This window comes from Cornus florida, unplaced genomic scaffold (genome assembly GCF_030987335.1).
Source record: "Cornus florida cultivar Cherokee Brave unplaced genomic scaffold, ASM3098733v1 CherokeeBrave_3.0.0_Hap2_Chr08, whole genome shotgun sequence".
NCBI lineage: Eukaryota > Viridiplantae > Streptophyta > Magnoliopsida > Cornales > Cornaceae > Cornus > Cornus florida.
The window spans coordinates 20,085,709-20,102,596 of NW_026775578.1; the positions used below are offsets into that span (position 1 = coordinate 20,085,709).

General features: G+C 34.2%; 1 protein-coding gene across 1 annotated transcript; it reads left to right on the top strand.

The window, feature by feature from the left end:
• Positions 1 to 11,673: 11,673 nt before the first annotated feature.
• On the top strand, positions 11,674 to 14,721 carry LOC132269833 (ankyrin repeat-containing protein At2g01680-like). The gene is made up of 2 exons (XM_059771069.1): positions 11,674 to 12,165; positions 14,035 to 14,721. The coding sequence occupies exons 1-2, from the start codon at positions 11,674 to 11,676 to the stop codon at positions 14,719 to 14,721; spliced, it is 1,179 nt and encodes a 392-aa protein (XP_059627052.1).
• Positions 14,722 to 16,888: the final 2,167 nt, after the last annotated feature.

Sequence of the window (16,888 nt, forward strand, 5' to 3'; positions counted from 1 at the left end):
AGAAATGTGACGAAATAACCTGTGAAATGTGTAATTGCCGCATACATGAGAAGAGAAAATATTTGGATAACACATTGGTACGTAATGAAACCAACTCAGTTAAAAAAAAAAACAATTACGGAAGATTTTACATTCACTAGAATGGTTATTGAAGAAAATCCTACAATTATCCAAGATTTCAAATACGCTATAATGTTTAACCAATGTCAATTTCAAGTAAAAAAAAAATCATAATTTACACTAACGGATGACAAATGAAAGAATTAAAAAATGTTAAATTTAGGTGTGATATTAGTTTTGCACAGGTGTGAAATTAGTTTAGTAGAACTGTGTAAATAGCTTATTTTGATGGTGAAGGGTAATTAGTGTCCCTACTTATTAAACTTCACAATGTATTTTTTCTCATAAATGTCACATAATAACCTGTGAAATGTGTAATTGCCGTATACATGAGAAGAAAAAATATTTGGATAACAAATTGGTACCTAATGAAGCCAACTCAGTTAAAAAAAACAATTATGTAAGATTTTACATTCACTAGAGAAGATTATAGAAAAAAATCCTACAATTATCCAACATTTCAAATATGCTAGAAAAAGCTTAACCAATGTCAATTTCAAGTAGAAAAATATTATAATTTATACTAACAGATGACAAATGAAAGAATTAAAAAATGTTAAATTTAGGTGTCAAATTAGTTTTACAGAGGTCTGAAATTAGTTTTACAGAACTGTGTCAATAACTTATTTTGATGGTGAAGGTGATCAGAGTTCCTATTTGTTAAACTTCGCAATTTTTTTTTCTCATAAATATCAAATATTAACCTCTGAAATGTCTAATAAATTACCTAGAGCAGGCTCCAATATTTATTGGAGCCTGCTCTACGTGATTTAGAGCCTTCTCTAAATAAAGCAGGCTCAATTACAAAGTGGAGCAGGCTCTACTTTGTAGTAGAGCCGGCTCTACTTGGTAGTGGAGGTGGCTCCACTTTGGGTGAAGCCGGCTCCTTTATGCATTTTTTCATTTTTTCGCTTCCAGCCCGATTTGGTTGCCGCATGCATTTAATACCAATTTTTTTGATAACACATTCATACCTACTGAAGCCAATTCAGTTCTAAAAATCAATTATGGAAGATTTTACATTCATTACAATAATACAATGATAGATCGATGACAAATGAAAGAATCATAAATTTTCTAAATCGACTGTAAATTAACAATATATTAAATGCACAATATTAATAACACTTACCAACAATCAAGCATTAATTAGGTCAATTGTAAATACCACATCAGGTCCATTGTAGATTTCCTTCCTGTAGATGAATAGTTGACATTGCATTGAGAAATCAGCACACTGCAATCTGGGTTTTGATTCAAAAAAGATTATAAAAAAGTAAGAATAGAGGAGAGAGGAATTAGGGTTTCCAATAAAAAAGAAATTCAAAAGCAATATGTTTTTTTTCATGGAACAAAGAGAGAGGAATAAGAGTTTGAATTAAAATGAAAAAGGAAGGAGGGAAATAACAAAAGCAAAAGGGAAGAAGGGGAAAGTGAAACTGCAGAAGGGCGGGGGCGGCAGCTTATTTCAACTTTCCCTCTTTTTTTTTTATTTTTTTTCTTTTTATTGACTTTACAGTTGACACGTTAAGTTACTGTGCCGTTTGTGTATTTCTTTTTCTTGTGCCAAGCCAAACACGACATTAAGCAATTCACAGTAAAGGACCGTATGATAACTCACAGCAGGGATTTGAGCCCATATAAATCACCTACCAACTTCATCAGACCCAAAAACATAACGAAAGCCACGTGAAGAAATTTCAAAGCTAAAAGAATTTGGCCCAAGTAATATCACCGTGGGTCCCTCTAGTACACATTTCCATCGTTCCACAATCTCTCTCTCTTCCCACTTCGGCTCCTCTTATCACCTTCATCAGACAATGAATATATATATATATATATATATATATATATATATATCATAAGTATATGTAATAAATAAATCAAATCAAAGACCCATTTTCATCATTTTGGAACCGTAAAAAAAAAATCACAATTCAATCTTCCCATTTCAGCACATGCTCCCCTTCCGACAAATTATATATATATATATATATATATATATATATATAATATGCAATAAAGAAAATTAATTCAAAGTTCAAACCCCATTTCTCTTTTCAAAATTTTCGTGCACTTGCTGGCTCCATTTACCAGATGCAAAATAAATAATTAACTATAAAAAAAAACTACAATTACACCTCCACTCAAACGAACTCAAAACTTAAATAATAATAATAATAATAATAAAAAATCTTAAAAAAAAAAAAATCCTAAGCAAAGAATTGAACTTGCCTGCTAGAAATGAACGGCGGCGGCGAACAACGGCGAGCAGCCGAGCACAGATGACTGCGATTCCCGGTGGGGATGCGCCACAAATCAAGACTTTGACGGCTGTGAGTTGCAAGGCAAAGGTCCTAAAGAAGTCATCCCAAAGTGGAAAGCAATCCACCCTGCTTTTGTTTAATATATATGCTTCTCATTTTTATCTAAAGTTATGTGTGTACTTCGTGCAGTCACATAATATGTGGAACTGTCCTGGATATTTAAGACAAGAATGTGTGTACTTCGTTTAGTCAAATAATATGTGAAACTATGTCATGCAAATTAAGTGTTTTGAGTGTGTTTTGTAATGAAAGGCATGAGATGCCCCGAGCATTCTGTTTCATAGCGGGTGTGTATTCTTGATATATATAGTCGACTCAGAGATAATTCATGTGGCTAGACAAAGAATTCACACGAGTAGTACTTATAAAACAACTAAAAAGACAGATGATCACAAAAACTTCTAATTTGATCACAAAGTATGTCCTTATTTACAGATATACCAGTTACAATTCAAAAATGTTGTGAATAAACATAGGAGTGAACAAAAACAAGCTAGCTACTTACAAAGATGAAACGTCACAGCACAGCAATGGACGATTACTTACAAAGATATGATTGCGGTTTTCATGACTTGTCCTCATCCACTTTGACTTATTTGGAAAAGATAGAAAGAATCTGTTTCGTCAGAAACCATACTATAACCACAACAAAAACTAAAAGCAAACCGCATAGCCACATGGCGCTGAAGCTTGAGATTTTGTGGGAGCCAAAATTTATCCAAAACCTTGGCATGACCTCCTTCGCTACAAAAGCATAACTGACAACCATTCCACCCAGGGCGATTAAGCAACATACTAACAACCAAAATGACCATTTTCTAACCAGTGACCAAGTGTTTATTACTATCACAACCATACTCGCCTTGAACGTGACTGTGATAAACACCATGAAGAAGAAGATATTCGGCAGTAGGTAGGGAGCCATTATCATATCTTTACCACTGACGGTTGAGATTCCAACATACTTCTCTAGTGGATATATGTTGTTTAGAGTGAAGATACTAGCATATACAACCCCTGCAACAAAAATGAAGACAGTCAGCAACACCGGTTTGTTCGCTGACGACGAGGTTTGGTGTATTGTCTTGGTGGTGGTACTCCTTGGTGGTTCTGGTCGCGGAGACTGCAAAAAAGATGGTTGTTCTTCAAGGCTGCAAAGCAAATGTCCTTCCTTTGCTCCCGCTTGATATAGAAGGTCACTGATATCCTTGTCGTTCATATCAGAAATATTTTGGTAATGGATGTCCAAGGCCGTGAATCCCCTTTTGTTTCTGGAGTTTACTTCAACCGCAGGATCACCATTTGTAGATTTGTAAGATAGCAATATCTTTAGGATCTACATCATAGTAAGATGGTGATTTATCAAAAATACACTCATCATAAACTCACAAGACAAAGGGGGTTAGGTCTAAAAATCAATCAGGAGCTCCATCATAACCAAATTAATTTTGGCATGTTAGCTCCGAGTTCAAACCAAGCACACATGAAATGATTGGATACGGATTGGACCAAATTGGATCATGTAAACTGTAAACTCGTTAACAAAATCTAAATCAAATTTACCCATTACTTAAAAGTGGTGTGAGGAGAGACTCACTTAACGTTTATAATAATATCATTTTGCAGACATTTACATGTGACAGACTTAGAAAATTGTGTGGGGGTAAATGTGATTTTTTTTGTAGGTATATATAATTGAAAATGAAAAAAAAAAAAAAAAATACTAGTATTAATGCTAAAAAAAAAAAAAATTAGGGGGGAAATTGCCTCCCCCTCCTTCCTCTTTAGCTCTTGCCTGCATCTTACCCCAATCAAAAAAATAATCTATAATAAATTTGTATGGAAAGTTAAAAAAATTATTGGATACTCTGACCACACAAAAAGATATATAGCACTCTCATTTAATAGTGTGGGTGTTTATTCCTTATTAACAAAAAGAGATAGTGTTACAAAATAGACAATACTTAAGTTATCACTAGTAAAAATTTATAACATACTGACTATTGATATGAATCAATACTAAATAGACACATCCTATTTTAATTACCAAATCATAGATGGTAATCAAATCACCATCTCTAATTTGGTAAATGAATATCTACCCACCATCTTTAATTTGATAATTAAAATATGATATGTTCCTATTGGTCCACATTAATAGTCAGTATGTTATAGATACTCACTAGTGAGAACCTAATTATTATTGGCTCAAAAGATGAAGACTATAATTCGTGCTAATTGAATGGGTTGACGTGTTACATTTCAATAATTACATCAGTAAAGTTAAAAAATCAACGTATGGGTAGATATATGGTTTTTATTCTCACGGCCATTTGTTTTAATGGAAATGAGAGGAAAAGAAAGTAAATAACTTGGAGAAAACCTTATGTTATATTCCTTTCGTTCCATAAAAAGTGTCGTATTTGGAAAACCGTGACTCAGTTCTCCAAACACAATACGTTTTATGAGATGAAGAGAGTATTAATTTTGAAAAATTGGCAGAAAATGGAAGGATTTGTAATTTTTAAAGCTGGAATGGCTCACTAGCCCCTAACAGTGATCTTTGTATCCTTCCAAAAGTGAATGAAAATGGGGGAAAATAATAAAATAGTAGTAAATGGTAATAACCCGTTTTGCCTCTATTTTGTACAATACGTAGATTGCAATTTTTTAATCATCGCTCATTAAATTAAATAATCATTTCCTTAATAACCAAACACACCGAACATTGTCATTTCCTTACCACCCTTTTTGCTTTTCTACTCTTTCATAACTAAACATGGTCATTTATTTTCTTTTCTATCCGACACAACCTAAATCTTTGCTCACTTGACATACGTGGAATGAAGGCATAATATGAACTAAGGAGCTTTGTGGCCCATATGGGCCATATACAAAATCAGATTTGAGAATGAACGATGTTTCTTTAAGTCAGGTTTTTTTATTTTTTAAGACTTCTCAGAATTTTAATCAATTGATTAGAAGAAAGGAATGTACAGTGATGGGCCACATATATACAGTGGCCCAAAGCCCAGTCGTTCATATGCTCTATACTCACTAAAAGGTAATGGTCCAAATCCTACCGAATACCAAAATGGGTGTCAACAATATGGTTTTTATTTTCACGGCCCATTTGTTTTGATGGAAATGAGAGGAAAAGAAAGTAAATGACATTTTTTTTTTTTTTTTTCTTGTTAAAAAAGAAAGTAAATGACTTGTTTTACCTAAAAAAAACAAAAGTAAATGACTTGGAGAAAACCTTATGTTTTCGTTTCATAAAAAGTGTTATGTTTGGGAAACCGTGACTCACCACAGTTCTCTAAACATGATACTTTTTATGAGACGGATGGAGTATTAATTTTGAAAAATTGACGGAAAATGGAAGGATTTGTAATTTTTTAAGTAGGAATGGCTCACTAGCCCCTAACAGTGATCTTTGTATCCTTCCAAAAGTGAATGAAAATGGGGGAAAATAATAAAATAGTAGTAAATAGTAATAATAACCCGTTTTTCCTCTATTTTGTACAATACGTAAATTGCAATTTTTTAATTACCGCTCATTAAATTAAATAATCATTTTCTTAATAACCAAACACACTGAGAAAGCATAACTAAACATTGTCATTTCCTTACCACCCTTTTTGCTTTTCTACCATTTCATAACTAAACATGGTCATTTATTTTCTTTTCTCTGCAACACAACCTAAATCTTTGCTCACTTGACATACGTGGAATGAAGGCATAATATGAACTAAGGAGCTTTGTGGCCCATATCTGGGCCACAAAGCTCCTTAGTTGGGCCATATACAAAAACAGGTTTGAGAATGTACGATGTTTCTTTAAGTCAGGATTTTTTATTTGGTAAGACTTCACGGAATTTTAATCAATTGATTAGATGAAAGGAATGTACAGTGATGGGCCACATATATACAGTGGCCCAAACCCCAGTCGGTCATATACTCTATACTCACTAAATGGTAATGGGATATGTGGCCCATACGCTACAACTTTGGTCTCAGTTCGCTAACTACTATGGCAGAGAGAGCATTGCGATTGGCGAGGCCCTCAAACAGTACGTTGTGGAGGACAGACTTTTTATTTTTTTAATAACCTGGTTTCCTTTCCTACCATGTAGTACGGGTACCCCCCTCACCCAGAAATCTGCTCATTTTAGAAAGGGAAATTTATCCTTGGGCAGTACTCGAGCTACCTAATACCTGTTCATGGAGGACCGGGATTTTTTAAAGGAAAATGATTTTAAAGTACAGTTGTTGGACATAATTTTTAAGCTTAGTGCTTTTAATTTGTGAATGCATTCCAATTAAATGTATTGGTTCAAGTATTTGGATAACTCTTCGACCCAAATATTACTGTTCCTTTTCAAAAAGCAGCGTCACTTTTTATATTTCCTTTTGTGTTCCAGATCTATGTATTATCTCGGCACCCAAAAGACAAAAGGTATCAACAAGCTGATGTTTGGGTGCACTGAAATAGAGCCCAACGCTGGCTCTGTATTGGGCTTCGTGGCAGCATGTTAAATGACGCCATTTTATTGCGTTTAGACGGATCAGATGGTGCATGGATCCCTCCCCACAAGAGGGAATTCAAATCCTAATTTGTGATGGTTTAAGGAATTTTTTTGTATTTTCCCTATTAGAAATAGTAAAGTTGCAGCTTGGGTTTAGAGCCCGAAGCCACAAATCAAGGTACACACACAAAACTCAGACATTGCATAAATTGTACGAGAATGAACAAAATCTAAGCATGTGTTTCAGTGTTATATGTTTCGTTCTGGTTTGGATTGGATGTAAACTTCCGTGGTCTCAGCCTGAATCTTGTTGCCATGTTTTATGTTTTGTAGGCTTAATAAAATTGTGATTTAGGGATTATTATTATTATTTTCTCTTAAACAATTACTTATTTAGTTGGGAGCTATAGGGCGATGGAGAAAGCATACCTGAATCTGTTTTCCGGAAGTTGCAATTTGCAAAACGGTGTTGCCTTCTTCGTCCTTGCAGTTCAGAATGTCCCCTCTATCACGCTTGCCAAGTTCTTCCATCAAAACTTTAAAAACAATCAAATGGTTGTTTTTCAATGCAAGATGAAAAACAGTCTCTTTTAGAGCAGTTAGTCTTTCAATGGACTGTGGACACAGAGTCAATAATACCCTCATAACTTCCTCGTCGCCGTTTATTGCCCCCATATGAACAAGGGTTCTGAATTGGTTGTCTCTCAGAGGACACAGTTCACGAGGATCAACCTCAACTAGTGCTTTCACAATTGTAACATCCGCAGTCTCACAAATGTAGTGCGCGATGCTAGAACCATCCTGGTTTCGCTGCCAAGCAAGATCAGGTTTTAATCGGATGATTTCCTTAGCACAGTTGACGCTTCTACAATCACATGCTATGCGTAGTGGATTGTTCTTCCAAGTCCTTGAGACTTCTTCCCTCATGTAATTTTCAAGTACTCGTGTCAAGTCCGTGATATCATCCTCCTCCATGGCTATCCTGAATACCTGATCAGCCATTGATCTCTCTCAAAATGCGGGTGAAAGTGATGATGATCAGGCAAGTGGCAGCTTAGCCGGCCGATATTGGAGCTTGGTCACTAACAGATGTTTTTTTATTCGCAGAGGGAGTTTAAGCCTTGGAGAAATGTGTAAACACGCGGAAACCAACTGGCTCTTGTAGTTTATTAGTTAATATCGAGGACACTTAACTGCTAAAGAAGAAACTGAAATTTTCACTGTGTTTGTATCGCTGGAATATTGGAATGGAAGGAAATATAAGAAGGAGATTGTCATTATTATATTTCTTTTTGGTAAATAAGATTATCTGATTATTGTTTCTTTTTTAAAAAAAAAAAAAAAATTAATAATTGTGAAATTGTGGCCCGAATTTTATTTTGGTCCAGTTATTCTTAAGATGAACTCAGTCTGAGTTTTCTCTTGCATGCTGTGTACTGAGTTCTAGAAATACATTTAGAGGTTTAGGTGTGTTACAAGAACACACGGATGGCTAAAGAGAGTGAGAGAAAGAGAAGGTTCGGGATTGAAACTTGTAAACTTAAAATCTTGCTTTAGGCCGGGCCACGAAAATCATTATGCTCTTCCTGAATCATGGAATGTGTTTGTTTAGCTTTTATCGATTTTTAAATTTATTCTTTGTTGACAATTTTTTCTAAAGCATTACTTCTTTTAATACTGATCATCTTCTTCTTACTTACTAAAGTTCAAGATTTCAAACAAAGATAAATTTGAGTAAAAAACACTAATTAAGATATTTTTTAAAATATTATAAGACCATCTCTAATTGTTGTGTATATTTTTTTGTCATTTTATACAAAAATTTTAAATTATTTATTTTTAACTTAAGTGGTTGTTTTATTCTTTTTGTATAAAAATATATCTCCAAATGACAACTAATCATTGTCATGGCTGAACCCCACATAATTTTTACAAACTGACTTAATATAAGGTTGATTTGTTAATGAAATAAGAAAGAAGGAAGAGACAGTGTAAAAAGTTGTGTAAAGTACACAATAATTTTACCTATTGGTGACGTGGCCAAGTATCTTAACAGACTGTTGAAGATTAAAAAAAAAAAAATTACACATCATATGGTGTATATTTTACATAAAACTATATTTTAACAGACTGCTATAGATGTTGTAATAAATTAATTCAATAATGAATGTGCCTTCTTGGTAAGTAAAAGTTACAAGAATCTAAGCAAATAAATATTTTACGCACATCTTCTACTCTATTATACACGCAAAATTGTGAATGTTTTTCATCTCTTTATTTATGTGGTTAAATATTGGTATAGGATTTAAAATAATAAAGAATATGCAAAATTAGTATATAAATACTACCATATTTTTATCTCCATTTTCTATTTGAATCACTATTATACCCATATACATAAACATGGGTATTTTTGTCATACTATTTCATTTTGTATTTTAAATTTTACTAAGGCTATGTTTGTTCCACATCATGGAATTGAAGTCTTCAAATTGGTATTGATGGAATTGGAAAAAAGTTTAGTTCAAGTTACATAAAATTGAATTAAAATTTTATTCAATTTCAATTTCAAGATTCCAATTATGTGAAATACCATCATTTTTATAGCTTTCATTGTTTTCCCCTCCTTTAATATAGGAAAGACTTCATATTATCCCAATCATTTTTTTTTTTTTATTACCTTTTGTAACTATTAGTGTAAAATTTCCTAGGTGTAAACAATTTTTTGGAGGGAGGTGCCGTGTTACCCAAGTTGTAAAGGATTAGTCCTTTAGTGTCCCCTACCCTATGATCCTAGGTTCGATTTCCCTCCCCCACTAACTCCTAACTCTCTTTGCTAGGTCAAAAAAATAATAATAATAATAAAATAAAAATAAAAATAATATTATTAATAATTTCTTGGAGGGGTGCGTGAGGACCAATTGATAAAGAAAAAAAAAAATATTAGTCTATAATCATCCTTACATTTTATTTTTCAATTTTTTTAGTGTTGTTTTGGTATATTATAGAATTATTATGTTGCCCTGTTGTGAAGATATTTTTTTATTAATTTTGAACATGCAATCTGTTTCCGGTGCCCTTTTTGATCATTATAGTGTAATCCCTGTAACCTTAATTTTTGAATTAACAATCCTAAATTCGTGTATTCTTGCATTAGTGTTTAATATATTCTTTTTTTTTTTTTTTTAAATATATATTTTCTGTTTAATTTTACAACAAACAAGTTTAGGACCTCCATAGCATGTGTTCCGCTTGATCATGACGATTGAGGGTTAAAATTCGGCATAGTATGGTTGGACCGTTTGTGATCAGTACCTTGCATATTACCCAAAAAAAAAAAAAAATAAATAAATAAACCACAAACTGAAATTCTTAAACCTCTGTCTAAAATTTCAATTTATTGCGAAATATTTTTCCGTTTAAAAGTTATTTCTCTCTCAATTTTAAGCATTCAATTTGAATCTAAATCACTTAAATTTTGTCGAAATATTATTATGTACAAAATTCAATCTTTCACAGATAAACATACAGGTGTAATTTAGAAAAAAAAAAAAAAAAATCCATGTAAATGTTATACCATTTGTTATATAAATTTTTAGACGATGTATAATGAATGAAACACATTTAAATTATGTTTCGTACACTGAAATGGAATGTCTATTTCAACTCCTTATTTTTTTCCTTTCAAAATTATGGAACCACCATTCCACTCCAGTTGACATTGTAGGTTGTTGTTTTTGTTGATATATATGCCTCTAGAGAGTGTTCCATAGGCTTGTTTTGTGTCCTTGGCACTATGTGCATACTTATTTTTTTTTTTTGGCGCAGCCAAGGGAAGGACAAGGATGTTGTGAGTCCGCAAGTTTTGTTATTATCGTTTATTTTTTGGCTGAAAAAGCATTCAAAAGCTAGGCCGTACACCAAAGTACTAGTACGGAGTACTTTTTTTTAATTTTACTTTTAATTTTTCATTAATTACAATTTGAAGAAGACCACCAAACAAAACAAAACAACAAAACAAAACAATATAAGTCTTGTTCACGGCTCTACCAAGAAATTTCGCTGGACAATCCGTTTTGGGGAATAAAAAATGAAAAAGAAAAAAAGCTACGAATTACTTAGTTTGGGCGGATGGTCCAATCAACTTTGAAACTATCGTTTTGTTTATAGGGTAGAAACTTCGAGATTATCATCTTAGTGATTTTGAACGTAAACTAAATGGCCATTGTTTTATGTGATGGCCATGGTGTATGAGTTTGACTTCGGTGATAATAACTATGCCTGTGATGGGTATAATACACAGTTCAATCAAATTTGAAATAAAGTATTTTTGAACTTTAAATAAAAGATTGACTAATAATATTAAGTTCTACAGTAACAGTTTGAAATCCAGACATACAAGCTTTGAAATCAACGATTTACCGAAAAAAAAAAAGGCTTTGAAATCAATGGTAAAATTTAAATATATAGCTAAACTATAATTTCTTTATACTTAAAACCTATATCTATTCATTTCAATACCACCCTGACAATGACAGTTTTTCACATACCAATACAACATTTATATACATATATAATTGAATTATAAAAAAAAAAACCAAAAAACAAAAAACAAAATTGAATAAATACTCAATCCACCACATATCATAGAAAGCACCCTGTTGCAAGTCGACCACAATAGTAGTCATACTGGGCCATATGTTTGGAAACTCCTTTGCGTTTCATGGTTCTAATCCGAGAGACAACAATATTGCCGATACAGTCATAGAAGAAGACGCATCAATGTATAGAGATAGATACTTGGGTAAGGACAACGAAAATGGGCTCACTGCACTTCATGTTGCATGCGGAGAGGGTGATGTGGAGGTTGTGAGAAGGTTAATACATACAAGTAGCATACCGTGCTTTTCGACGGATAAGTGTGGAGGAACGCCTCTTCACACTGCGGCAATGAATGGCAGATTGGACGTTGTAAAGGCGTTGCTAGATGCTTGTCCTGAATCTGTGAAAGAGGTCACTGCAACTGGGAGGACGTGTCTTCATGTCGCCGTAATGTATAACAAGGGTACAGTCGTCTGCTACATTGTGAAATGGCTCCACACAAGGAAAGATTACGCCTATCTAATTGATGAAAAGGATTTTGTTGGAAATACTGTTCTCCACCTTGCTACATCAAGAAAACAACTCCAGGCAATTCTTCTCCTTTTCCACTCATTTTTTTTTTTCTTTCAATTATTTATTTATCTATTTTTTAATTTCAATTATCTTTCTTGTTAATCCATCACTATCCTTGTGTCTAGTTAATTTCTGTCATCCTTATTCTTGCTGAAACACATATCAGAGATGTGGAATGAGTTATGAGTGGTGCTGGCAAGACAAACAATTCAAAATTAATGAGCAATGGATACTGGAACTTGCTAATGTTTCTCTTTTTCAATTTGGCTAAATTTTGACACATCGGCCATGACAAATTTCATCCAAATATCTTCAATAAATTGGCCTGGTTCAAGTTCAACGCATTAGTTGCTTGAGATGGGCAATTATTTTTATCGCTTGATTGGGTTTGAGCTGTTCTACAAATTAATGGAGACTGGATCATAAATGGTTTAAGGTCGGATTGCATGTAAGAATCAAAGAATGGCTGAAGTGTGCTCACTTTGCCTACTCAGGTAGCCTAGTCAGGGTTGCTCATGCTCTAGGGTTTGGCGCGGCATCAAATTAAGAATTAGGACTCTGATACTAACTGTAAAAAAGGTATGTTGTAGACATGAAAAACTAAGCTCGGTCCAATTCTTATCCTATACATGCATGAGGAGTGTCCTAAAACAAAAGGTTGGGTGTTTCGCAATTTGACTCAAAAGCTTAACCTATTAGGTGAAGTAACACTCAACTCATATATACCCATTTCAATTCTCATTCGAATCAAAATGTTGAGATAAGACTCACCTTGTAACAATTATTTTGCACAGCGAAAGATCTAATACCATTTGTTAGTCCCAAATATTTTGGGCCACTGTGTAAACAGTAAACGACGCAACCACTAGAAGACATCAATTCCAAACCACAACACAGGATATACGTGGTTCACTTAAAATTTGGGCTACGTTTATGAATGAAGAAACTTCACTATAATTATGTAGAGATATTATAATGAAAAATAATACTGAACACCCAATGACAAATACCCCAGCCTTACACCATGTACCACTCTACGAGACACTTCTTCACCATGAGTGCTCTATCTACCAAATTCATAAACTCACCTCTACCTATGAACTTCCTCATGAAGCTACATCCCTCTCACCTCATCCTCTATATTTTTCTCACTGCTCAATACCATATAAACTGTTTGTCCCTCACACACTACTCAACCAAATACCCTGCTCAACTTATACTTCGAAGGTGCCAACAACACACCTTTCAAGCAACAACCCTGCTGCGCCAACCAACAAGCTTGCTGACTTCTGGAATACACCCAACATTTATAACCAAACACTTGATACGATTCACTAATCAACCTCATCCAAATCACATCACGAAACACAAACTTGGGCGTCACGTCCAAGAGACTATCCAAACACATTGTCTCTGTGGAAGCAAACTTTTTCTCGTTGCTACATGCTTCCTGAAATACCTTCTCTCAGAGGTTCTGCAATCTGCACCGGAGTACACTAGTACCGCTCCCCTCTTCAATGATTGGAGAAATATTCCAGAGTGAGAAAAAGTAAAGGGCATAAAATGAAATTAGGCTAAATATTACCAACATCCGTGTAGTTTAGGGGTACCAGAGCCTTACTTCTCAAAAGAAGGTAAGAGGTTTGAGCCTCCATGAAGGCATGTGTGTGTGAGTACCAACAAGAAAAAATAAAATATAAGGCTAAATATTGTTTTCGTGCTGAATGGTGGGTCTTCCACACATGGGAAAGATTTTCATTCTGAGATATATATATATATATATTTTTTGGAAAGGTTGAGCAAGTGTATAGCTTTTTGCAACGTTAAATTATCATTTTATCTAACTCTCTCTCTCTTTTTTTTTTTTTTTTTTTTTTAATGTAGACTTTAAAAGTGTTGCTCACCTATGATCCAACCATTAGAAGTTTAGTGGATGTGAACACCTTGAACTCTGGCAGTTTTACTGCTCTCGATATTCTAGATGTTCTGCCATACGAAGGGAAGATAGATATGGAGATTGATAAGATCCTTCGTCGAGCGGGAGCCTTGAGAGCCCGAGATCTCGCCAAACATGACACTAACCATGATGCTGTTTATAATAGTATAAAGGATCAGTTCCACAAGTACTCACATAACACAATAAAGAACATCATCGAACCTCCGAGAGAATCCACAAATGCGTTGTTATTGGTGGCCACAATGGTTGCGACTATCACCTTCGCTGCACTCCATGTTCTCCCAACTAGTTTACTCAAACAAGGCTATGCATATAATTATGACGTAAATGGCTTCCCCCAACTGAAAAATCAAGATTCAATTATAATCGGATCATTCATACTGCTCAACTCCACCGGGTTTGTTGCATCGGTTGCATTGATTATCTTCCTCCTCTATGAATTCCCATTGAAACCGTGGCCGCAAATCTCAATTTCTACTTTGTTCGGATCTTATATGTGCTCGATAATGGCAATATCACCAGGTGAAACAATGGCTCTGTTCTTCCTAGTAATTCCAATTTTTATACTTGCAGCTGCAGGAAAATTTTATGGCTTTACTCGGCAGGGGTCCTAGGGTTTGAACCTATTAAAATGATGTTTACTCATCTGCTAGTACATGGCACATTGTGGAATTTATGCAGTCAGATAAAATGAAAATCTCTGTATTGTGTGAGTCTGTATAAAATTATAAGTGGAACTACTGCAAAATAATAGTGATAAGGTGTGTGATGCTTTGTGGTGAATTTGTTTCAATTTTCTTTTTCTTAATTAAACTTTCAGCACAGATTCAATGGTGTACACCAGAGTACAAGGTTTTTCAGTTAATAATGCTCAAATATTTTTATTTATTGTATGTGTTTCAGAGGCTATTAGGATTGAAACCTAAACAAATGTAATTTGGAAGGCAATCATTCCAACAGTTAGGCTACAGGTTCTTTTAGTATGTGTTTAATTTAGAGGCTATTTGATTTTAATTTTTTTTTTCTCGTAAATTAATTTACTTATACAAGGAAACGGTGTTAGAATAATCACAATTATTACATTCTCAAAATAATATTTTCGTATTTTCATTCCTTAAAATTTCACAAAAAATGTTGCCATTAGTTTTGAAAATTTGGTTTTGAATTGGTTTATGAAAATAAATGTAATACACTCGAGTATTTCAACGTCACTAGGTGGATTCGGACTTGCACAATTCGATAATTAACTCCTTTGTCCAATAGTAATTTTGGAAAAAAAAAATTCTTTTAAAAAACGAATCATAAAAACTGAGTTTTTACGCTATTTGGATATTTAATGATTCATGAGCTTTTAGAAAAAAAATGACCTTATGAAATTTTTTGTTAAATTATAAATCACATTAAATTTTTTGTTAAATTACTACAATGGAGAGGACTCTAATGATAATTTGTTTTGGTCATGTTGCTATGCAAGGCAGGTATGGTGTTGGTTCTGTGATTTGTGCAATTGGGATGATGACTTGCGGGGACTAAATTCTCTAGAAGCTGTCACAAGCTGGTTTCTGTCTAAAACTGATGATGACTCTATGAAGAGCAAGATTCAAAAGTGTACGTTTCTTCACAGCCATTATTTGGGGCCTGTGGAATCATTGAAATCAAGTAATGCATGGAGGGATTCCTAACCTAGCAACTGAGCTAGCTAGGGATGTATGTCTAGAGGGAATATCATCTATTGGTATATCTCTTGTAGATGTGCAGACCATCTTCTAAGTTTAGTTCTTTATTCTTGTTACTTCTGCTCAAGGGTTTTGCCCTTTTCTGGTTTTTGTGCTTCTGTTTTTTTCTGTGATCTCTTCTGTTAGAACACTTGATCTCAATTTGTACCTTAATGTTTATTTGCATCAATAAAATTCCAAAATTCACGAAAAAAAAAAAATAGTTGATTTTATATATAGTTCCTCCTACTGTATTTTCTTTATTTAACTTTATATAATTTTCATAAAAAACATTAGTAAGGGCTGGACGATAATATGAATGACGAAGCGTTTAGGTGTGTGCTATGGAGACTGGAGTGAGTGCGTAGGGGAAGACGTGTATGTGTACGTGTACTGGGGGTGTTTGCGTGTGTGCGCGCCTGTATGTTTTGGTGATCGAGTGGGTATGTGGGCTGCGGAGTGAAATGTGTGTGTGTAAGAATGCATGCAAATGATGTGCGAGCGTGTGGAGAAAACAAAAATTATGAGTGTGGAAGTGTGTGTACTAGTGTATATGAATTTATGAGAATGAATGATCTGCGAGTTGTATTTATAAGAGCATGCATGGTGTCTGTACACTGGTACATGTGAATGAATATGAGTGTAAGTGTGTATATAGGTATGCATGTTGAGTTATTATTATTTTTTTAAAAAAAAACAGAAGGTATATCGGCATGCATGGTTTTTTGCATGCATGGTTTGAGCATACCTAAAAACGTATTTGCATGGGAATGGATGGTGTGATTACGGGGTAACGTGAGTGAGTTTGAGTGTCTGATGAGTGAGCGGTGCTGGAGTGTATGAGCTTATGTGGGTGATTTGTGCAACCGTATGTGTACAGTGTAGTGGTTTTGGGGTCAGACAAGGGAGGCTGTTTGCTTGGTGTTTCGTAGACTAAGTTGGGGTGCGTAGCAAATGTGCATGCTTTACCTTACAAGAGTGAGGGAGTGCTGAAGAATAGGTCCCGGAAGGGATGATTGTGGATAGATAGGGAAAGAGTGGCCGGTGTTTATTTATTTATTATTTT

What these genes read in the sequence shown, in the direction of transcription:
- LOC132269833 (XM_059771069.1), top strand. Translation starts at nt 11,674, where the DNA reads ATGTTTGGAAACTCCTTTGCGTTTCATGGTTCTAATCCGAGAGACAAC. An exon ending in CATCAAGAAAACAACTCCAG is followed by an intron (nt 12,166 to 14,034) that starts GCAATTCTTCTC and finishes TTTTTAATGTAG; the next exon opens with ACTTTAAAAGTGTTGCTCAC.